At 50.4% G+C, this 23,120-nt stretch overlaps 1 protein-coding gene across 2 annotated transcripts in view; it reads left to right on the top strand.

Moving 5' to 3' along the window:
* Positions 1–22,054, top strand: part of FAIM2 (Fas apoptotic inhibitory molecule 2) — a 40,411-nt gene extending 18,357 nt beyond the window's left edge. The window contains exon 12 of one of the 2 annotated variants that reach the window (XM_067009257.1): positions 22,004–22,054. In XM_067009257.1, coding sequence (XP_066865358.1) covers positions 22,004–22,039 — 36 coding nt within the window. In that variant the 3' untranslated portion in view covers positions 22,040–22,054. Of the gene's footprint in view, positions 1–11,871; positions 15,479–22,003 lie in introns of those variants that run through there. The other variant, XM_059081159.2, reaches the window with a different exon arrangement.
* Positions 22,055–23,120: the final 1,066 nt, after the last annotated feature.

Below are 23,120 nucleotides of genomic sequence, written 5' to 3'. Positions count from 1 at the left end.
AGGGGCAGATGTCTGACTAGAGCAGCCCAACACAGGCCCTTTGCTGAGTGGGCTCCCAGCACCTGAATGTGATGGTGCTCCAGGGCAAGCGTGTGTTGGTGACGTCTTCTTGTGGGGTGGGGTGGCATCCAAGGTAAACATCCACTGCCAGCGGGAGCAGTGACCAGACTCTCCTCTCCCTCACTGGTGTTCTCAGCTCAACTCAGTCTGGTCAGAGTTCTGGGCTTAATCACAGTTTCCAGAGGCTTATGGCTGACAGAGTGGGGGAGCAGAGACGGGGGGGAAATAGGGGGTCAGAGCTCTGAGCAGAGACTTTGGGGGTGTGGATAGGGATCGAGCCAGGAATGGGGGTGTGGTAGATTCATTCATTCATTTCCACAGGTCTTTATTGAGCACGTACGATGTGTGAGGTGTGTGCTGTGTGCCCAGGATGCCACAGTCAGCAGGAAGAGCACACTGTCTGGCACACAGTGACACTCAGTAGATATCTGTGGAGTAAATGGCCTCCTGGCTCAGAAGCTGAGGGCTGGACGGGACTGAAAAAGGGGTCTAGTGAAACTTCAAGCCTCTCATTTTAGAGATGAGAAAACTTAACCTCAAAGAAGTTAAGTGATTTTTCTAAGGTTTCCGAATGGTAAATCAACTAAGTGTGATTGGCCTTGGTCAAGACTAGGGTGACCAACTTATCCCAGTTTACCCAGAACTTTCTCAGTTTTAGCACTGAAATTCTCACTTCTTGGGGGAACCCCCTAGAAACTCCAAGGTTGGGCAAACCAGGATGGTTGATTATCCTACGACACTAACCTCTCTGGCTCCAGATCAGCACTCTTTCCTCCACACAGTACCCGCTAAAGACAAATTTTGATGAAAAGGTTGGGGTGGGGGGGTGTCGGCTAGGAGGAAAGGAAGGAGGGTCAGACTGAGGGGAGGGAGACTGGGGAGGCCTCAGAGGACAGCGTTTGCCAGGGACAAATGGAAGAAGAGGGGTCTGTGCCGGGCAGAGTGGGAGGAGGGCAAGCGCTGATGGAGGGTCAGGGAGTTTACTTGGCTTCGCGTTGATCAGGACACAGCATGTGCGTCAGCTATGCGGGGAGGCTGTGTGTACAAGTCGGGTTGGATGAACAGTAATCCTTTAAATTTGTTTAATAATCCCTTGCATTATTAGAATAATAAAAATAATCCCAACCATCTGTTCCACGCTTTACATTTTACAAAGCACTTTCACACCTATTACCTCACTGGATCTCCCTCACAACCCAGGGAGGGAGGTAGTGCTGCTGTTAGACCTGCTTTCTACATGTGAAGACCCACTTTCCCCATCCGAAGTCCCGGGTGTTAAGGGGCTGGCACAGGGTCCCACCTCCAGTAAGGGGCAGATTTAGGACAGGACCCAGGTGTCCTGTGCCCAGCCTGGTGCCATTGCCAGAACCCCCATCGTCCCCCTCAAAGAGGACAACTTCTATTAGCTTGAAGTGGGGAGAAGCTGGGGTGATCTCTCCAGCAATGTTCCCCCTCCCTCTCTCGCACCATCAGTATTGCCCTCTCTACTGGATTATTTCCATCTGCATAGAAACAGGCTGTAATTTCTCTCAACTGAAAAAACAGCAACACACAAAACACTCAACCCACATCTCCCTCTAGCCCCACCAGTTAGAGCAAAGCTCCTTAAAATGGAATCTACACTCTCTCCAATTCCTCTCTTCCCTTCCTCCCTTCTCTCTACTCAGTCCTTCTCCCATTCTCTCTTACCCTCTTAAAAATGCTCTCTCCGAGGTCCACAATGGCCTCCCTGTGACTGAATCCAGCGATCATTTCTCAGTCCTTATCTTGCTCAACTCTCAGCAGCATTTTTTTTTTTTTTTTTTTTTTTTTTTTTTTTTTTTTTTTTGCGGTATGCGGGCCTCTCACTGTTGTGGCCTCTCCCGCTGCGGAGCACAGGCTCCGGACGCACAGGCTCAGCGGCCATGGCTCACGGGCCCAGCCGCTCCACGGCATGTGAGATCTTCCCGGACCGGGGCACGAACCCATGTCCTCTGCATCGGCAGGCAGACTCTCAACCACTGCGCCACCAGGGAAGCCCATCTCAGCAGCATTTGATAAAATTGCTCATTCCCTCCCCCCAGAAGCATCTTCTTCACTTGCTATCCAGGCACCAGCTCTCCTGGTTTTCCTCCTGCTTACCGGGTCACACTGGAGGGCTCTGGGGCCGTGGACTGTCCACGCTCACTCCCTAGGAGATCTCAGACTGTCTCAAGACTTTGAATACCATCTTTTATGATGATGACCCTAAATTTTACATCACTAGCCTGGAATCCCACACTAGACTTCCAATTGCCTACTCTGTGTCCACATTTGGAAATCTAACGGGCACCTCAAACTTAATGTGCACAGAGTTGAGCTCCTGCTCTTCCCCTGAACCCCTGCTCCTCCCACAGCCTTCCTTGCTGCCGTAAGTGGCAGCTCCATCCTTTCAGTCACTCAGGCCAAATGCCTTGATGATACCTCAACTCCTCACTCTCCCCACACCCCACAACTGGCCCAGCAGCAAATCCGGTTGGCCTCACCTTCTATCTAGAATCTGATTGCTTCTCTCCACCTTCACGGCTACTTCCTGGTCCATGTCGCCATCCCCTTCCACCTGGATTCTTGAAATGGCCTCCCACGGGTGCTGCCCCGACAGTCTGTGTCCCACACCACAGCAGCTAGAGTGATCCTGTTAAACATTAATGAGGTCAGGTCATTCCTCCGCTTCGCCTCCAGCAATCGCTCTCCACTGCCTGCGGTCCCTCCCTGACCTCACGGCCTCCTGCTCCCCGTCACCCACTCTGCTGCAGCCACGCTGGCATCCTTGCTGCTCCTGAGGACGGCAGGCTCACTCCCAGCCCGGGGCCCCTGCATCCGAGGTTGCCTCTGTCTGTTCCTTCCCATCTGCTCACAGCTCCCTCTCTCCCCTCCTTCAAGTGTTTGCTTTATTTACAATCTCTTGTGCTGAGTGTGTACACACGCGCATGCAGGCATGCACACATGTTGCTCCCTACACCCCGGTTCCTCCATAGCACATCTTATCCTCTGACATACTACTTATTTTTCTGGTTTATTTATTGTTTGTCTCTGTCCAGCAGAATTGAAGTTCCTTGAAGGCAGGGATTTGGGTCTGGCTTGCTCATCGCTGCATCCATGGTGCCTAGAACAGTGCATGGCGCACAGCAGGCACCCCTAGATGTTTGCAGAATGAACAGACGCCTGAGAGGCCAGGTCCGGCTGAGGCGTTGTCAGAGTGACGCAAAGGAAGCACGGGTGCATAGCTGACTTAAGCATCAGTCTCCTGTGAGTCACAGGGGGGACGAACCATTGCGCCTAATTACCTGTTAATGTCTCATTAGGAGAGCAGCACTCTGACAGTTTTGGGCTCAGCCCGCAGGTTATGTAAACAATGGTTAGGAGCACATGGTGTCAATGCCCCAGTCCCATCTCCTACCCTCTGCCACCTGGCTCAAAGGAGGGACGACCTGCAGCCCGTCCCCTGGGTCCCATGGCGTGGGGAGAGTTGAGGAGGGGCTGCTAGACTCATTCCCCTCCCTCCTCTCAGTGTCAGGTGGATGGAGACCCACAGAGGCCCAGCCCCATAAGAACTAAGGTCCCCATTCCTCCCCATTAACCTCAACTCAGAAGGTCCTTGACCTCAATCTGATCCTGCTTCCAGCATCACTCCTGTCCTTTGGAATCTGTGGTCCTGTAGCTTCAACCCATCCCCAGAACCAGTGCCCAGCACCCCTGGTCTCTCCATCAGCCCATCCTGGCATCTCCTACCCTAGCCGATGGGGAATTCTCAGCACCATGAGGGGCCGTTCCAGCGCTGCAGCTAAGCAAGAATTTCACTCAGCGATCCCTATCCTCCTTGCTGCCTCGAGGAGGATGTGTGAGAAAAGGGGGAAGAGAAGTGTCAGAGGAGGGCCCAGATCCCAGTGAGACCCACCCCAACCCCCAGCAGCCTGGGCCTTGGAAGGGCTGTGAGCAGCAAAAGATTTTCTCCTAGAGATCTCAGCCCCTCCCCTGAGGGACTCTGCCATCTTTGAGAGCAGGGCCATCCAGATGGACTAGGCTGAGACTGGGGAGGTGGGGAGCCGAGGCCTCTGAGGGCCGTGGTCCTGCCTGCAGGAACGGGCCCCTCCTGGGCCTCACCCCGACTAGCCTTGGCACGTTCTCAAGAGGCTTGCGTTTTCTCCCTCACCCTACCACGTAACCCCCCTGTAGGCACTAGACGCAAATGCCAATGGAAGTGGGTGAGTCAGCTGAAAGGTACTGGCCTCAGGCTGGCGCCATCCTCCTCTCCCCTCTAGTGCCCTCTCCTGGAGTGCTTTTCTGTAGGAGCTCATGGAAAGTGAGGCAGAGGAACAGAGGCTGGGGTGATGAGGCAAGGTGGAGGGGTTTGGACAGAGCAGGAGTGTTGAGGCAGGGGGAGAGAGAGAGAGAGAGAGAGAGAGAGCGAGCACAGGTGGCGCCCGGGACCTGGCCAGCTGGTTTCATGCAGTGACTGAGCCTCTTTGCCTACATGACTCTGGGCAGGTTGCTCTGCCTCAGAGTTGGTCCTTCTTTGGGGAAGCTAAGTCTCCCAGCTACTTAAATCAGGAAGCCAAGCCTGGATACCTAGGGAAGAAACCAGGAATAGAAGTTTAGAAATTAGGTGACGGGCCTAATGGGAACAGAACTCTCTCCTGCCTGCCCCATCTGGCCAGTTTGAAAACCTCAGGAAACATCATTCTCTATGCTTTAAGGAAGATTAGTGAGAAGCCAGATTAATGAATAGGAGAGAAGCTGAGAGATGATTAGTTAGGAGGCCCCTGCAGTGTCCCAGAGTCAGGGATGGGGTGGCACGGAGAGCCTGTGTGGTCAGTACTGGATGCGTCAGGGCCTGATGGTGTTTGGATGAGTGAAGCTTGGATAGGAAGATGCTTTGTTTGTAGAGGTGCTGGGCCTCCAGTGCTGGGTATTGACTTCTGACCATTGAGGGGACACACACAACCGTCTGCTCTCAGTTCCTAGAAGAAAAGGAACACTGAGACTGTGAGCCCTCAGAGTGACAGGGACCTCCCTGCACTGAGACCCAGAGAGAGCACACCCAGACACACACACCACACACACATGTACACACCACACACATACATATCACACACACACATACACACCATACACACATACACACCATACACACATCACACACATACATACCACACACACACCACACACACATGCATACCATACACATCACACACACATACACATACACCACACACATACACATACCACACACACATACACACCACATACATACTACACACTCACACACACCACACATATGCATACCATATACATGTCACACACACCACACACATGTACACACACATACATACTACACACTCGCACACAACACACACACCATACAGACCACACACACATCACACATACACACCACACACACATTTCATACACACGTCACACATACACACCACACACACATACATACCTACACACATCACACATACACACCACACCCACATACACACACCACACACACATACACATCACACATACACACCACACACACATACACGTGCACACCATATACACATCACATATACACTACATACACACACACTACACACACATACACACCACACATGCATACATCTCACACACATACACATGCACACCATATACACATCACAAACACACTACATACACACCACACACACACACACACACACACCACACATGCATGCACTGTTGGCCACCAAGCTGGATGAAAGCCCCATTTTCCTGACTCTCAGCCCAGCATTCTTTCTACTCTGTTTCCCTGTCCATTTCACAGATGGGAAGATAGAGGCCTAGAGAGGTCCCCCCAAGCAGGAGGGCCCAGAGAAGCCTTCTCAGCCTCTGTCACCCTGAGGCTAGGCTTTGGGCAGTTACTTCCATCCAGCCCCAACAGGGAATCCTTGTGTCCTGTGAATCTTCCCACAAATTGTGAGGGATTTGGGGAAGAGACTCCAGTCTGCCCCCACCCCACGCCTTACCCTGCTTTTCTAGTGGAGGCTGTGATAGATGCCCTGCCTTCTTCACAGTTAGAGAAACACTTTGAAAAGTAAAAATGCTACACAAACCCAAGGAAGGGGTATCACTTTATTTTAGACTCATCTTTATTTCATTCAGAGTTTAGAGACTCTTTTGCCTCAGTGGTTTACATGAGCCTGAAAGATCCAGTGAGAACCTGCTCTGTCCTGCCACCCACCCTCTGCCACCACAACAGCCCTGATGCCCACCCGAGGCCTCATCTGAACCCACTCGAGATTGAGTGGATTCCTCTCAGGGTGGCAGGAGGGAGGGTGGATTGACCAGTAATTGCTCCTTCGGGGGGAAAGTGCACTCGTGTCCCCCTCTTGGACCTCACCTCAGTCTCAGTTCCTGAGACACTAATCCTCTAAAACCAATGCCCTGCTCAAACCAAGCCTTTCAAACCAACACCCTGACCTGGAGAAGGTGAAAGAAGCCCCCCAGCCCCAGTGCTGGTAGACTGAGGGAGGGGTGATTGAGAGTCCCTGTAGGGAGCAGGGCAGGGGAGCATCTACACAGGCATACAGGGGCAGAGCCGGGAAAGGTGCTATCAGGAGGGCCAGGGAGGGCTCTTCAGGTGGCCGCGTGCACCCCACCCAAACCACAGTCAAGGCCTAGCTCATCCTCTCACCACGGTGACTTTTGGGCAAGTTACTTGATCTCTCTGTGCCACATCTTAAAATGAAGCTAATATTAACCATCTCACAAGGCTGTGGTAATGCTTAATAAGATAATATACGAACAGGAAAAAGAAAACAGCCTAGCACCTGGAACATGGTAGTCTCTCAACTACCATGGTAGCTTTCACTCTTATTGTAAATGTTAACCTTATAATTCAGAACACCAGATTCTGGAGCACAGTAGCTGGGTTCAAATCCATTCTCTGCCACATTTGAGCTGTGTGGACTGATCAAGTCATGTCACCTCTCTGTGCTTCTGTTTCCTTATCCGTAAAATGCAGATAATAATAGTACCCACTTCGTAGGTTGTGACTTTTCAGTGAATTAATATGTGCAAAGCAGTTAGAAAGTGCCTGGCGTGTCATCAGTGATCAATAATATTACCTGTTAGTAGTAGTCAGTTGCCTAAGGTCATAGGCAAGCTTTGAACCCAGGTCTCTGCAACTTCCCAGTCTGTGCTCTGAAGCACTGTATTACATGCACGCCCTTCCTCTTTCACATACCTTTTCACACTGCTCCCCTTTTATCTTGGGCCGACTTTCTGGCTCACATGGCTGCCAGACCCTGTTCCTTTGGTGGTGGTGACCCACCTGGGAGTGCTCCCCAGGACCCAGGGCTGCACACAGAGGTCGTCTGTGCCATTTAAACTTTTGACACCCAGGTCGCTGAAGACAAGAGAAGTATCTTCTATGGGCCCCAGGTGGGTCTCCACTCAGCTCCCCTCTCCTTGTCCTGCATCCCAACCGAGGGCACAAGGGCTCAAAGCTGGTAGTCTCTTTTCTCTGTAATCCTCAAAGCCCACGCTCATCTTCTAGCCCAGAAAGTGGGGGCAGGGCCAGGTGGGCCCAGCGCTCCCTGTATCCCCGCAGATAGCCTGCTAGGCTCTTGGCCATGAGCTTTGTTTACACTTCTCACCTCTTTCATCCTTCTGCACAGACACACACACATACACACACACACACACCACATCCCCAAAGCAGTGTCAGTCACATGATGGAAACAGAATGGGATTGTCTGTCCTCTCAGCTGTGTGAAGTGGGTGAGTCATTTATACTCTCTGGGCCTCAGTCTCCCCAGCTCCATGATGGAGATGATCATGCAATACCTGTCCCAGGGGATTATGGGGACAGTTAAATGAAAGAGATCACAAACTCTTCTGTTATGTTACTTTCACCCTTCTCTTAATTTTTTCTAATATAATATATGAATACATTTATTCATATATTTCATTTTTTTAAATATTAAATAATATAGATAAAGCAAATGTCATTTGGCCGTGTAACAGCTGTGGTCAGTTGTTTCTCCTTCCAGACCTTTCTATATGCATTTTATAGGTATATGCTATGTAGGCCCCTATAACATATAGTTTTGTGAGGTTTTTTTGTTACATAAAGGGGCTCATGTGATTTGGATTTTTCTGCAAGTTGTACTTTTCTCATAAGAGTATATATCAGAGATGTTTCTGCTTCAGCATTGCTGCCCACAGTTTACTTAACAATCCCCTGGTTGATAGAGGTTGGGTTTGTTTCCAAGGTTTCACTGTTAGAACCAAGGCTGCCGTGAACAGCCTTGGGTGTGCTGCTTTGAGCCCTTATGCTGGCATTTCATGATCCACGTATATTTTTTATGCTGATTCAACACATTGCAACCCCAGCTTTTTGTATTCAGTGCCTGTTTGTCGGTGGCTCTGAGCTACCCTTTCCATGGCATGGCTCCCCCAGAGCCTCTCAGCCTTATCTCTGGGAGGACAGCAGACATAAGCCTGGACGAGGCAGGGTCAGGCCGAGTGTATGGCCGTGGCACCCTGACCAGGTGCAGCCCTAGCCAATAGGGTGAACCAGAAAAGTTTGCCTTTGTCTCCTCTGCCCTCTGTGCGTGCTTCCTCCCTCCCCTTCAAGACCACCCTCCCCCCTTCTCTGTCGGAACGTAGGAGACAGGTAATCTGGTTCCAGCTAGATAAATTACCATCAGCAAGTCACTCACCTGCTCTGAGACTCCTTTCCTCATATTTAAAATAATAAGGGTGAATAGCCACCTCCTAGAGTGAATTGGGCAAGTGAGATAAAGGACTAGCGTGTGAAAAGACGGTTCAGATGTAAGTTAGTAGCATCCTCGTCCAGCTCCTGCCTCTAGCCCCTGACCCGCATGCCCCTCCTGCAGGGTCTTATATCCAGTTGCCTCGCAACTCAAGTACCTGCTGTCCTCTTTTTTTTTTTTTTTTTTTTTAATGACTTTGGCAGGATTGGAGAATTTTTTTAATATAAATTTATTTATTTTACTTATTTATTTTTGGCTACATTGGGTCTTCGTTGCTGCGCGCGGGCTTTCTCTAGTTGCGGCAACCGGGGGCTACTCCTGGTTGCGGTGTGCGGGCCTCTCATCATGGTGGCTTCTCTTGTTGCGGAGCACGGGCTCTAGGCGTGTGGGCTCAGTAGTTGTGGCACACGGACTCAGTTGCTCCTTGGCATGTGGGATCTTCCCGGACCAGGGCTCGAACCCGTGTCCCCTGCATTGGCAGGCGGATTCTTAACCACTGCGCCACCAGGGAAGTCCCCTGCTGTCCTTTCAGGTGTCAGTGGTCAATCTGGTTGTTAGTTCTCAACTGAGATCTTAGCTGCCAACTATGATGTTAACTATGACCAAGATATCTGCTCTCAGCCAACATGTTAGGGAACAGTGCTCATCACCCAGGGAGATTATCAAGTTACTTTCCCCTATGTGAGTGCATGCTCGTAATGTAATCTCTGATCATGTCTCTTGCTTTCATGTTCCCTGCAACATAGTAGATGCTCAACAAATGCTGCTGGGAATAAATGAATGGAAAGCCTTCAGCTGGCTTACAGGCATGAGGTTGCAGTGATGGGTGTTACTGGGCAGCGGGGTTGAAATTTGTGGCAGGCTCTCGCAGATAGCCCATGTAGATAAGCATCCATGGCCATTGGCCAAGGACAGGGGCAGAAACCATTTCATTCCTCTTTTCTCCAAGAGAAAAGCCAGCTGGCTGTTCTAGGAGGCTCCTTGGAGAGGCCACCCCCAGACCGGGTCAGGTCCAAGCCTTCTAGTTGAGAGATTCAGTTTCATTAGCTCACCCAGGGGTGACCGGGCTCTGGGAAATCAACCAAGCAAGCGACTGATTGGTAAGCCAGATCAGCAGTTTATTAACTTATGCTGGCAGCCGTGACTGCTAAGCAGCCTGTAGCATTGAGTCAGCCCCTCTCCTTGCCCGTTCTTGCTACAGAAGGAAACTTTACCTGGCAATCCAAATCAAATTGAGAAGGAGCAGAGTAGAGTGGAGTAAAACCACACTAAAGAATAACAATAGTTGATGACACATACGCTGTGATACATTTACCCTCAAAACCACACCATGGTGTGGTCGTCATTACTGTCCCATTTTGCAGGTGAGGACACTGACGTCAAATGGGTGATGGCTCCAAGGTATAGAAGGCCAAACCCAGGCGTTCCGACTCCAGTCCTGTGTTCTCATGCCCTGAGCAGGGCCCCCTCAGCCCTGGCTATGGGTCTCCATTTGGCTGCTGTTAAGGCTACACAGCTTCCCTAGTGACATTTCTGCCTCCTTGCTGAGTGGCAGGAGACCTGAGTCTCAGCAGCAGCACACACAAGTTCTCAAGAGGGCACCTCTGCTCCTACAGATATAACAAAAAAACTGCACTAATAGCCACCATTCATTAAGTGCTTACCACGTGTCAGGCACCTTGCCAGGCACCTTGCACGCATTATCTCACTCTCACAACATCCTCAGGAGGCAAGCACACTCATTTCCCTTCTGCCAAGGTGGACTCACGGGCTCAGAACGACTAAATAACCTGGCCCAGGATCCCAGAGCTACTGAGTAGCAGAGCTGAGACTGGAATCCAGGTCAGTCTGACTTTCAAGCCCATACTTGTAATCACCCCCACCTCCCTGCCCTCAAGGGTGACAGGCCTTGATGTCCCACATGCTGGAGCTTCTCCCTGTTGGATCCTCTGGCCCCTGGGCTCCAGCCTCTGTCCATCCATCCCTTTGCCCCACTGCTCCTGCCACAGTGAATTCCTCACTCTGCACACCACCGCCCTCACCTCCAGGGCTTCCCCAGGCCTGCTTAGTCTAGCAAACTCCTACTCATACTTCAAGCCCCAGGGAAAGTGTCATCTCTCCCGGGCCACCTTCCTCCTGCCCAATCAGCCCTCATTATGGCATTTACCAGGTTTTATTGTAATCATCTGTAAGTGTCCCCCACTAAGTGGTGAGTCCCCGAAAGCAGGCATGGCGTGGTATTCCTCGTTGTCTCTGCAGCTCTGAGCAAGTCACTGGGGCTCTCGGGGGAGCCTGTTTTCCTGGCAGGAAACACATTAACCCTGGGTGCTGCCCATAAGCTGCAGAGCAGAATGGTTAAATGAGGGGGCTCTGGAGCCAGCCTGCTTGGGTGCAGATCCTGGCTTTGCCACTTCCCAGCTGTGTAACCTTGGTTAAGTACTGAACATCTCTGGGCCTTGGTTTCCTCTAAGAAAGGCAGAATCCCTACTCAATAGGGACGTTATTAGGACAAAATAGGCTAATGTCTGTAAAGCACCTAACAAGTGCCTGCTCCCTGCTCACTGTTACATGGAGCATTCGTTCATCCTCTAAGAGTAGGGCCCTGGAGGGAATGACAAGAAGACTATGCCTCCGCTTGAAGGTCCCCTCATCCAGGAAGCCTTCCCTGACCCCTGACACACTCACATCGGTCAGGTTCCTGTTATCAGCCCCCTGTGGCACTTTGTGTTTCTCTTTGTTACTCACCATACTAACAATTACTTTCCCGCTAGACTCTAAGCTCTACGAAGTCGGGGATCTTGTCTGTCTTGTTCTTGTATCCATGGCTGGCACATAGTAGGTGCTCAGTAAATAAGTGTTGAATTAGGGATGGAAGGTGTTGGGAAAGTGCCATATTCCGGGCTGTCACAGGAGGGTCACTGAGCAGCCAGGCAGCCCGTGATAACAAAATTGGGGGTGGGCCTGGGCTGGGACACTGGGCTCCCTTGGTCAGTGTCACAGTGACCAGACCTTCTGACTTCTCTCTCTCTCTTCCCCCTTCCCTCAGTTCCTGGCATTTGACACCCAGTTGCTGATGGGTAGCCGACGCCACTCGCTGAGCCCTGAGGAGTATATTTTTGGAGCCCTCAACATTTACCTAGACATCATCTATATCTTCACCTTCTTCCTGCAGCTTTTTGGCACCAACCGGGAATGAGGAGCCCTTCCCACCCCCCCTTTCTTCAGAGAATGCCCCCTTGCTGGTCCTCTGACCCTCCCTGTGCTCCTGCCAGCCCAGATATAAAGCTAGCTGCCAGCCCAGCCTTTGGCCAGCCTGCTCACTTCCCTCAGCCAGCCCTCATCCTCACCCTCTGCAGCTTGTACCCATGCCATCAGGGGCCCTGCAGTACCCAGGTCACACCATCCCCTGTGCCGCCCCTTCCCCCCAGTTATATCTCCCAAACTGAGACAGTCGAGGCTGGAGGTTCCTCTGGGTTTGAGGACCCAAGGGATGAGTGGGAGAAGCCCAGCAGGATTTCAGAGGTGGGAAAAAGATCCCAGGAAGCCTGGCCGAGGCCTGCAACCCCACCATGATTCCTCCTGAGGCTGCCACAGCTGTGGGACTATGGGGCACACTGTCCTGTGCCCACCCCCTGCCTCCTCTCCCTCCTTCCAGGTTAGGCTTTGACCTTCGGTAAGAAAGGGGTGGGGAGGACAACTGGGAGACAAGGTGTGTGTGCTCTGCAGTGGGGGGACGGAGATAGTCAGCTCTGGCACCAGCGGCTTGTTCTAGGCACCTGAGCCCTGCAGCAGAAAGAGGGGCAGGAAGCCAGTGCCATCTGTGCTTGCCTTGGTTTACCCTCCTGGGTCATGACACAGAGCTGTTGGGGCAGGAGGTGGGGGCAGGGGCACTGCTACTGAGTGGGGACCTGTCCTGAGACTCCAAGGGAGGTGGGAGCAGGCAGCCAACCAACTGGGAGGCCTGGGCTCTGCAGCACCACTGACTCACCCAGACCTGCATCCTCCTGGGAGGCGTGGCAGGACTGAAACCAACATCCGCTCACCTCTTCTCTTAAATTCCCAGGCTTCTCCCACAGGCCTGAGGCTGAGTGAGGGCTTGGGCCCTGGAGGACTGGATGTTCTAGGGAAGGGAGGCTTATCTAGCAACGGAGCCAGCCCCATCAGGAGGGAATCCGGCCCTGCCTCCAGCCCTTCACCGTGGTCTTTCTACCCATCTCACTTCCTAAAACCTCCCCCATCCTCCACCAGTTGCTGGCTTATCCCCAGTCAGGCCTCCTGAGGCCTCCATTGGCAGTGCCCGTGTCCCTTCTCCTAGCTTCTCTGGCCACTCAGGCCAGAGGTCTAGGCCGTTTCACTCCTTATCATCTCATCTCTCCAATTTGGAAGCCATCCAGCTGATGTTAACAACCAGGGCAAGTCCCTCCAACTGGCCCCCATGTGATGGGGTTGGGTCTCCTTATCAGCCTCTGGGCGGCTGAGATCTCAGGCAGGGTGTGCGTCAGCCACCCAGCCCCCTGCAAGTCTGCTGGGGAGTGGACCAGGGGGCCACACCTGGGGGAAGCGTTCAGCCTGCCCTTGCTAGCGGCTAACTGGGCCAGTGGAAAGTTACTGTGTGGAGTCAGGGAGGTTCAGAGTGATTACCTGGACCCTTCCTTGGCCTCTCCCTCCAGGGTTGCCTCTCTCCCCATATGCCGGTGGCTCTGTCTGCCCCTGGGGGTGGGGGGATAACTAGGTATGTTATCTACGTATTCCTGATCCCTCCCTCTCCGCCCTTCCTATTTCCAACTTTTAAGAAATATTGCAGAAGCATTTGAAGTTTTGTTCCATCTTGGGTATGAGGAGAGAGGGAACCAAGAATGGATGGCGGTGTTGGTGTGTGAGATAAAGGCAACTGGGAGCACAGGAGGGACGCGCCCTGCGTGCTGGTCTAAATTAATCCATTACGGCAACCCTACAAAGGTAGTACTCAGCACATCCCCGTTGCAGAGAGGAAAGCTGAGGTGATGGAGAGACTTGGTGCAAGGTCATACAGCTAATAGACTGGATGGGGGCTGGAATGAGACTGGATGGTCAGACCCTGACAGCTCGGGGGATTCGTTGTTCTCGTTACCACCCCTGGCCTTCCATCCCCACCCCACCCCAGCTACCACCACCAGATTTTGTACTCTGTAGTTTCCACCATCTAAACACAAGCTGGGAAGCAGGATTTTGGTGTCTGATTTCCACCCTCATTGCCAACGGGATCATGGTATTAAGCAAGTGTTTCTTACTGACTGTGATTCAGTTTTCCTATCAGCAAGATGGAAGACCATGGCCAGAGTGCCACAGGGACAGGCACCAGAACACTTACTTGCACTGACTTCCTTATCCAGTTGTCACCTCTCCTCCGAGGTCCCCTCGATTCCTCTCCTAATCTCCAGTTCCAGTGCTAGAGGGCTTACTTCCCCCACCCCTTGCCCTATAATTCTCAGCCTGGGCCTTGGTCATGCTTCCCAGAATCCACTTGTCAAAGCCCTCCTCTTCCTAGGACAGTTTATGCAGAAGTTGGGGATTGAGAAGCTTTTCCAAGGCTGAGCTCCAAAAGCGTGAAGGGGGAGGCAAGCACTCAGCAATAGACAATGTGACGGGGCAACTCAGGGCCATCGCACAGCAGAGTATGCTGTGGAGTCTCCTATTCTGGGTCCTGAGAGGGGTCCAGGACATGCTGAGCTGGCAGTGGAGCCAGGGCTGAGGCTCCTGTGTTCCACCTGCACTGAAGCCATGAGGCACCCCAGGGACACCTGGATGGGTCTTGGAAGGAGGAAGGGTGGGGAACAGGAATGCAGGATTACAAGAAACAGAGAAACCGAAGCTGGGCAGGTGCCACAAGCCGCAGAGGAGGAGGGGAGCCTGCTTCCCTGCCCAGGAAAGGGTGGCTTGGATTTTATAAAACTGCAGGCAGCCAAGAATCTGACCATCTGTGATGCAGGTCAGAGGTCTCTTACTGAGGGGAAAACAGAGCAAAAGATCCTCTCCTGGGGATTGTAGATGGGGGGCCAGGGAGGTACACACAAGTCCCTGGCCTCTAGCACCGATTCCCAGGCTCAGGTGTGGCTCCTGTATCGCCTGGGGAAGCCCCTGGAATCTTGGTTCTGCCATCCTCATCTTTTGCTCCTGGGGGCATCAGGATCAGACAGACACCCTTGTTCCAAAAGGCTCCGCCTCTCCCTCCCTGGCCCACCTGGGATTTCACTCAAGCACTTTGCTGCCCCTCAGTGGCTGCCTGAGGAACAGCAGGGCCTGGCTCTGCAGGCGAGAAGCAGAAGCATGTGTGGCCTGAGGTTTGCCGGCAGGATCTGGCCACCGGCCTTCATCCCCTCTCTTCGCGGATCACCCCAGACCACCCTCTGCCTCAGCCTCCTGCTGTTCCCTTAAGTCCAGACACTGTCGTATCTCAGACATTGTTTACCTGTCTGTTGGAAACACCCCTGTGCCATCCAGGCCCTGAGCTTTCTCTCGAGTGTCTGAGGGCAGAGACACACCCCCAGAAACAAGCTCTTCAGGCCTCAGCTCCTCCAAGTTTCCTAGGATCTGCACTGTTTCTTTCCCTGGCCTCACCTTCCTGGTCCATGACTGACAGGAGATACGAATAAAAGTAATAATGACACGCGAAACTTCTCCTTTGCCTGCCTTTTGCTCGTCCCCTCGGATGGCTCAGGGAGTGTGTGTGTGTGTGTGTGTGTGTGCGCGCACGCGTGGGGGGGGTGGGCAGCGTGAGGGGTTCACGCCAGAGCTGCTGCTCCTAGTATAGCTAAGTGAGAATTAAATCTCCACGTTCCACACTGGCCCTCCTGTCGATATATATAGACCCTTGGTGGAGGCCCTTTGCATCCTTGCACCTGTGACAGCCCTGACAGAGGCTCCTCCCAACAGGAAGGCTTCCATGGAAGCCTGTTCTTTTGTGCGCAGTTCTGTCAGAAGATTCTTCCGTATTTTGACCCACAGTCTGGTTCCCTAGAAGGAAAGCCTATGTTGTACCTGGAAGGGTCCCCAAGAACAGCAGCTTTTAGAGTTGCCTCTCCTATGAAGCCTTTCTCAGTCCTTCCCCCAGGTGCCCTGGCCACTCCCTCCTTGGAGCCCCCCTGCTCTGTACCACTCTAGCTGTGTTTTAACCTCTCCTTCTGTCTCCTCGTATAAGACCTGAGCTGCTTGAAGCCATGAACTGTGTCTTGTTCACCCTTGAATTCATAGGTCTTATGGCAAATGGCATCCAGCCTTTGAATGAATGGAGGAATGAATGAATGGACCCCCTCCAACCCTTTTATTTTACCTAAGAGGAAACTCCGGAGCAGAGGGTGCAGTGACTTGTCCAAGTTTATACACGAGTGAGTGACTGGGAGTGGGGTTACAGGGCACATGGGGTGATGATTACATTACCAAGTTCCTCTGAGGACCTCAGGGCTCAGCGCGGCATGTGGGAGGGGACACATCACACTGGGGCAGTGGCAGACCTTATCTCGCCTCTGACAAGGTTTTGGTATCAGTTCAACTGGAGCAGGGAAAGGAGCAGGGCAATAGTTGGGGGACTCTGAAGAAAGAATAAGTAGCATTTATTAAGCACCTCCTGAGTACAAAGCACTTCCATAGCCGGCAGGAGATAAGAGAGGGAGAAATCACCAACGGTGATTACAGGGGAGAAAACATACCCGACAGCTCCAGACCACTGAGCTGAGAGTCCCAAGTATTAATAAATGTGCTCTAAAGTGGCCCCAGCAGGAAAGCAAGTGCTGAGGAGATGTGGAGCTGTGGAAAGGGGAGGCCTCTGAGTCGGGGCTGGAAGTGAATGAAGGCTGAGGGGCCTGGACTGGTACAAAAGGAGGGATGGCAGCCCAAGCTGGCAACACTGGGCTCCCTAGCCACCGCCTGCTTTCAACCAGCCCTTCAGCCTCATCATATCTATTTACCCGTTCTGTCTTCACTAGTTCCTAGGGCTGCTGTAACAAATTACCACAAACTGGGTGGCTTAAAACAACGGAACTAAGTTATTCTCCCCCAGCTGTGGAGGCTCGAAGCCTGAAATCAAGATGTTGGTAGTGTTGGTTCCTTGTGGCGGCTCTGAGGGAGGGTTCATTCCGTGTCTCTCTCCTAGCATCTGGTGGCTGCAGGCAATGCTTGGTGTTCCTTGGCTTGCGGTTGCCCTCCAATCTTTATACCTCTGTCTTCACCTGGCCTTTTCCTCTGTGTCTCTGTGTCTTGAATCCATCTCTCCTTTCTCTTATAAGGATACTTGTCATTGGATTTAGGCCCACCCTAAATCTAGGATGATGATCTCTTCTTGAGATCCTTAATTATATCTACAGAGACCCTATTGCCAAAAAAGGTCATAGTCACAGGTACCAGACGTTAGGACTTGGACTTCTCTTTGGAGGGGGTGGGGTCACTATTCAACCCACTAAACCATCCACACCCTTCTGGCAGCTGCTGCCTCGAGGGGTGACCTTTCGTGTACATTCTCCCCACCCCAGGAATGGTCTTCACACTGAGGTTCTTCATTCCCATTCCCAGGCTCCCAAGCTAGGCTGGAGAAATTCCAGAGCTGAGCTGACCTGATCTGGCTTACACCTGCCATCTGTCTTCACTTAAGTCTGGCTACTCTCAGCAAACCTGTGTTTGCCCACTCACTGATTGTCCCCTACCCCCATCCCCACACACAGATGGCTAAGATCCTTTCTTCCCAGCACACCCTCCCCACAACCCCTTCTGGGGTCTCTGCTTTCTTTTCTGGGAAAACTCTGCCAAAAGGAGCAAACCTCACCCTGTCTCAAAATGAAGAGGACTTTGGACTCCTGAACTTCTGTTGGACAGGAAGCTGAGAAAACAATTCAGAGGCCCCACCCCGACTCAGAGGACTCCCGTTTCCACAGCTCCACATCTCCTCAGCGCTTGCTTTCCTGCTGGGGCCACTTTAAAGCACATTTACTTGGGACTCTCAGCTAAATGGTCTGGAGCTGTTGGGTATGGTTTCTCTTCTGCAACACTCGTGGTGATTTTCTCCCTCTCCTATCTTCTGCCGGCTATGGAAGTGCTTTGTACACAGTAGGTGCTCGCTAGGGAGGCATGTGCGGGTGCTCTAGCCAAGAGACCAGGCTGAGCCCGGTCTTCCAGCCATGCTCACCAAGTGGCAGCCATGTGAGGGAGGAAGCCATTTTGGAAGTAGAGTCTCTCACTCCAGCCCCCAGACATTTGAGTCTTCCCAGTTGAGGCCCAAGACATCATGGAGCAGAGACAAACCATCCCCTATGTCCCCTGTTCAAATTCCTAATCTACGGAATCTGTGAGTACAACAAAATTGTTGTTGTGTTATGACACTAAGTTTGAAGTAGTTCGCTATGCAGCCACAGATAACTGGAACAGAATCTGTTCCCTGGAAGTAAGGCACTGCCATAACAAAACTTCAAACACACAGCATTGATTTTGGGACTAGATGGTAGGAGATGCCTGACAAGTCTCAGTGAGACTGTTAAGGAAAGCTTGAAGGGCTTCCAGGAGACTGCATATGAAGGTTCAAAGGAAATTGAGGAAAATAGAATTGAAACCCGGAGGGACACAGACCCTTGTTATGTCATGGTAGAAAGTTTAGCAAAACTTTTATCTACACTCATGTGAAAAATAGAAAAAAATACCTAATGAACTGATGGATCTGGCTAAGATGATTTCCAGGCAGAATGCTGAAAGTGTCAGTTGGCTTGTTTTGGCTTTTTATCACAAGAAACAGATAGTGAGAGAAAACCTAAAGAAGGAATTATTCTGTTAAACAAAATTTGGAGGAGATATAAAAAGCCTAGGACAGTCTTTCCAGCCAGCAAAGAACTCTCAAAGTAATAATGGCCTCAGGACAAAGATCGAATCTAAGGCACTGTCAGGAAAACATGATCTGCTAGCAAAGATGAAGCCAAAGGTGTGACTGTACAACCCTTTGTTAAGACCTTAGAAAGATCTAAGATGGTGCCTCATAGAATCTTTCCAATAGACAGAAGCACCCCTAAGGATCTTAAACACATTTGTTGCAAACCGGCTCTGATAAACAATAGGGCTACTAAGGATCTTAAAGATATTATCCTTCAGCAGCCTCACTGGGGGTCCTACCAAAAATCAAATCTCAATCTGAACAAGATTCTAGAGATAACCAAGAGTTTATATAGAATACAAAAGTTGAGAAAATTATTACATGACTTCTACAATCCAGAATATGGGAAATATTACAGGACAAAATATCTAATTTCTTCAACAAATAAGCTGTAAGGTTATTGGTTTTTGTTTTGTTTTGTTTTGTTTTGTTTTGTTTTTTAAAGAGGGTGGGCACCAACAGATTGAAAGTATAGAGGTATGGAAGAAATAAGATTGGCTGTATGTTTGATAATTGTTGGAGCTGAGTAGCAGGTACATGGAAATCATACCATTCTCTCTACTTTCACATACACTTGGAATCTATTTTTAAAAGAATGGGGACTTCCCTGGCGGTCCAGTGGTAAAGAATCTGCCTTCCAATGGAGGGAATGGGGGTTTGATCCCTGTCAGAAAACTAAGATCCCACATGCCATGGGGCAACTAAGCCCACGCGCTACAACTACTGAGTCCGCACACCACAACTACTGAGCTCACGCACCTCAACAAGAGAGCCCGTGAGCTGCAAACTACAGAGCCCATTCACTCTGGAGCCCGTGTGCCACAATTAGAGAGAGAAAAACCCACACGCCACAACTAGAGAGAAGCCCGTGCACCATGGTGAAAGGTCCCGCATGCTTAAATGAAGATCCCATGTGCCACAAGTAAGATCCAACACAGCCAAATAAATAGATAAATAAATAATTTTTTTTTTTTTTTTTTTTTTTTTGGTACGTGGGCCTCTCACGTTGCGGAGCACAGGCTCCGGACACGCAGGCGCTGGGGCCACGGCTCACGGGCCCAGCCACTCCGCGGCACGTGGGATCTTCCCGGACCGGGGCACGAACCCGCGTCCCCTGCATCGGCAGGCGGACTCTCAACCACTGCGCCACCAGGGAAGCCCCCTAAATATTTTTTTAAAAAAAGAATGACTGGGGCACTAAAAAGTTCTGAGCTGGTGGTGGGGTTGTCTCTGTGAACTTCACTAGTTCTGGCTGGGCCATTTCCCTACAGAAACCCCAGATGTCAGTAAGTTTCCCCAAGCAGGGCTTCCCTGGTGGCACAGTAGCTAAGAATCTGCCTGTCAGTGCAGGGGACAAGGGTCCAAGCCCTGGTCCAGGAAAATCACACATGCTGTGGAGCAACTAAGTCCTTGTGCCACAACTACTGAGCCTGTGCTCTAGAGCCCACGAGCCACAACTACTGAGCCCATGCACCACAACTACTGAAGCCCGTGTGCCTAGAGCCCATGCTCCGCAACAAGAGAAGCCACCACAATGAGAAGCCTGTGCACCACAATGAAGAGGAGCCCCCGCTCCCCACAACTAGAGAAAGCCCACGCGCAGCAACAAAGACCCAACACAGCCAAAAAATAAATAAATTTTTTTTAAAAAAGGAAAAAGTTTCCCCAAGCAGGCCCTCCAGACCTCCCACTTGAAGGGTGTAACCCTGGCTGCCAGTTATCTGGAAAGTGGTAGGGCGAGAAATCTGTGGATTTCAATATTCACTGTGTAAACTTTCACTTAAGCCTGCAGCAGGTTATCCTTGCCTCCAGTGGGCTGGTGTCCCCCAGACCAGAGATTCTCTATTTTACCCTGTCCACTTTGCTGCCAGGGTTAGAGGCAGGTGAGGGCATAGATGGCTACATTGGGTGGTGGAGAGGGTGAGGGTGTAACTGCTTCCTATATTGATTCTCTAACAATTCCTCTTATTTTTTTAACTGTTTATTTTGAAACAATTATAGATGTACAGGAAGTCACAAAAAGGTATGGTGAGGTCCCCTGTACCCTTCACTGATTCCCTCAATGATTACATCTTATATAATTATACCACACTACCTAAACTGAGAAATTAACATTGGTACAACGTGTGTAAATAGTTCTGTGACATGGGCTTCCCTGGTGGCGCAGTGGTTGAGAGCCCGCCTGCCGATGCAGGGGACACGGGTTCGTGCCCCGGTCTGGGAAGATCCCACATGCCGCGGAGCGGCTGGGCCCGTGAGCCATGGCCGCTGAGCCTGCGCGTCCAGAGCCTGTGCTCCGCAACGGGAGAGGCCACAACAGTGAGAGGCCCGCCCTAGCACACACACACACACACACAAAAAAAATAGTTCTGTGACATTTTATCACATAGATTCATGTAGCCACCGCTATAATCAAGATACAGAACCATTCCACCACCACAAACATCTCTATTAAGCCACCATGTTATGGTCCATCCACCCCCCTAACCCTAGCAAACCACTGATCTGTTTTCCATTTTCTATAATTTTTTCATTTTGAAAATGTTACATAAATGTAACCATATAGTTTGTATTTTTTGAGATTTTTTTCACTCAGCATAATGCTTTAACATCCATCCAAATTGTTGCAGGTATCAGTAGTTCATTCCTTATTATCACTGAGTAATAGTCCATGCTATAGATGTACCACAGTTTGTTTAACTATTCACTTACTGAAGGACATACTGGTTCTTTCCAATTTTTAGCTACTACAAATAAAGCCACTATGAACAGTCACATAAAGGTTTTGTGTGGATATAAGTTTTCATTTCTCTAGGATAAATGCCCAGGAGTGTAATTGCTGGGTCATATGGTAAGTGTATGTTCATTCTTTTAAGAACAGATGTATTGAGATATAATTCACATACCATATAAATCACCTATTCAAAGTGTACAATTTAGGGACTTCCCTGGTGGTCCAGTGGTTAAGAGTCCATCTTGCAACGCAGGGGACACCAGTCAATCCCTGGTCGGGAAACTAAGATCTCGCATGCCGCAACTACTGAGCCCACATGCTCTGGACCCGGCGTACCACAAATAAGACCCAACGCAGCCAATAAATAAATAAATATTTAAACATAAATAAATAAAGGGTACAATTTAATTTTTTTTCGTATATTTAGAAGGTATGAATAAACCATCACTACAATCTAATTTTAGAACATTTTGTCCCCCCAAAAGAAACTCTATATCCATTAACAGTTAATCCTCATTCCTCCCAATTCCAGTTGTTGTTTGTTTGTTTCCTTTTAAGAATCTGCCAGGGCTTCCCTGGTGGCGCAGTGGTTGAGAGTCCGCCTGCCGATGCAGAGGACACGGGTTCGTGCCCTGATCTGGGAAGATCCCACATGCCACGGAGCGGCTAGGCCCGTGAGCCATGGCTGTGGAGCCTGCACGTCCAGAGCCAGAATGCCTGTGCCACTTGACATTCTCACCAACAATACATGACAGATCTAATTTCTCTGCATCCAAGAATTCAAGCATTTGGTGTTGTCAATATGTTTTTATTTTCACTGTTCTAATAGATGTATAGGGATAGCTCATGGTGGCTTTAGTTTGTATTTCCTTAATGGCTAGTGATGTTTAACATCTCTTCATGGGTTTATTTGCCTCCAGTGAAATGTTTCCAGATTTTTTTTTAATGTTTCCAGATGTTTTTTAAAGCTTCTAGATGGATCCATGAAGTCTCTGAGAAGCAGAGGCCCCCTCCACCTTACCCTTGACTCACATTGAATTGAGACATGAGGGAGAAATAAACCTTTATTGTGGTAAGCCACTGAGATTTGGGGGTTGTTTGTTACAGCACTTAACCTACCCTCACTAATTCGGTTCCAGCTTTGGAGAAATTGCCTTTACCTCCTGGGTCTCAGTTTCCTCATCTGAAAATGAGAGGTTTACATACCCATACATTTATAAATTGTATGGATATTATTTCCAAGTGCTTAAAAAATCTACAAGGATTAATTGCAGAATTTCTCAACCATAATAAAAAGTAAATTCTCCATTTATAGATGGTTTATGTTCCAAAAGTCCAGGTATGAGTCCCTTATTGGAACATTGTTTCTGGGAGAAAAGATATTTAATATTTAAAAATATGCATAAATTCCTGCTTGACCATCAGTTCTGAGGCCCCCCAAACCCCAGCTGGAGGTAGTGAGTGAGGTGGGAGAGCAGGAACTGAGCGGAGGCTCTGGGGTGTGATTAGAGAGGGACAGGATGGGAGGGTAGGATGGGCTTGGGCTGGACCATGGGCCAGGATGTCAGCTGCCCAAGGTTCCTTGGGAGGCCATAGATGCCATTATGCATGTGAATAGTTCCTAACTTGGTTATTTCAAATTCTACATAAACTTCTGCATTTTAACTGTGCTCGG

The sequence above is a fragment of the Kogia breviceps genome, chromosome 12 (genome assembly GCF_026419965.1).
Source record: "Kogia breviceps isolate mKogBre1 chromosome 12, mKogBre1 haplotype 1, whole genome shotgun sequence".
NCBI lineage: Eukaryota > Metazoa > Chordata > Mammalia > Artiodactyla > Physeteridae > Kogia > Kogia breviceps.
This window is presented reverse-complemented; position numbering and strand designations above follow the sequence as displayed.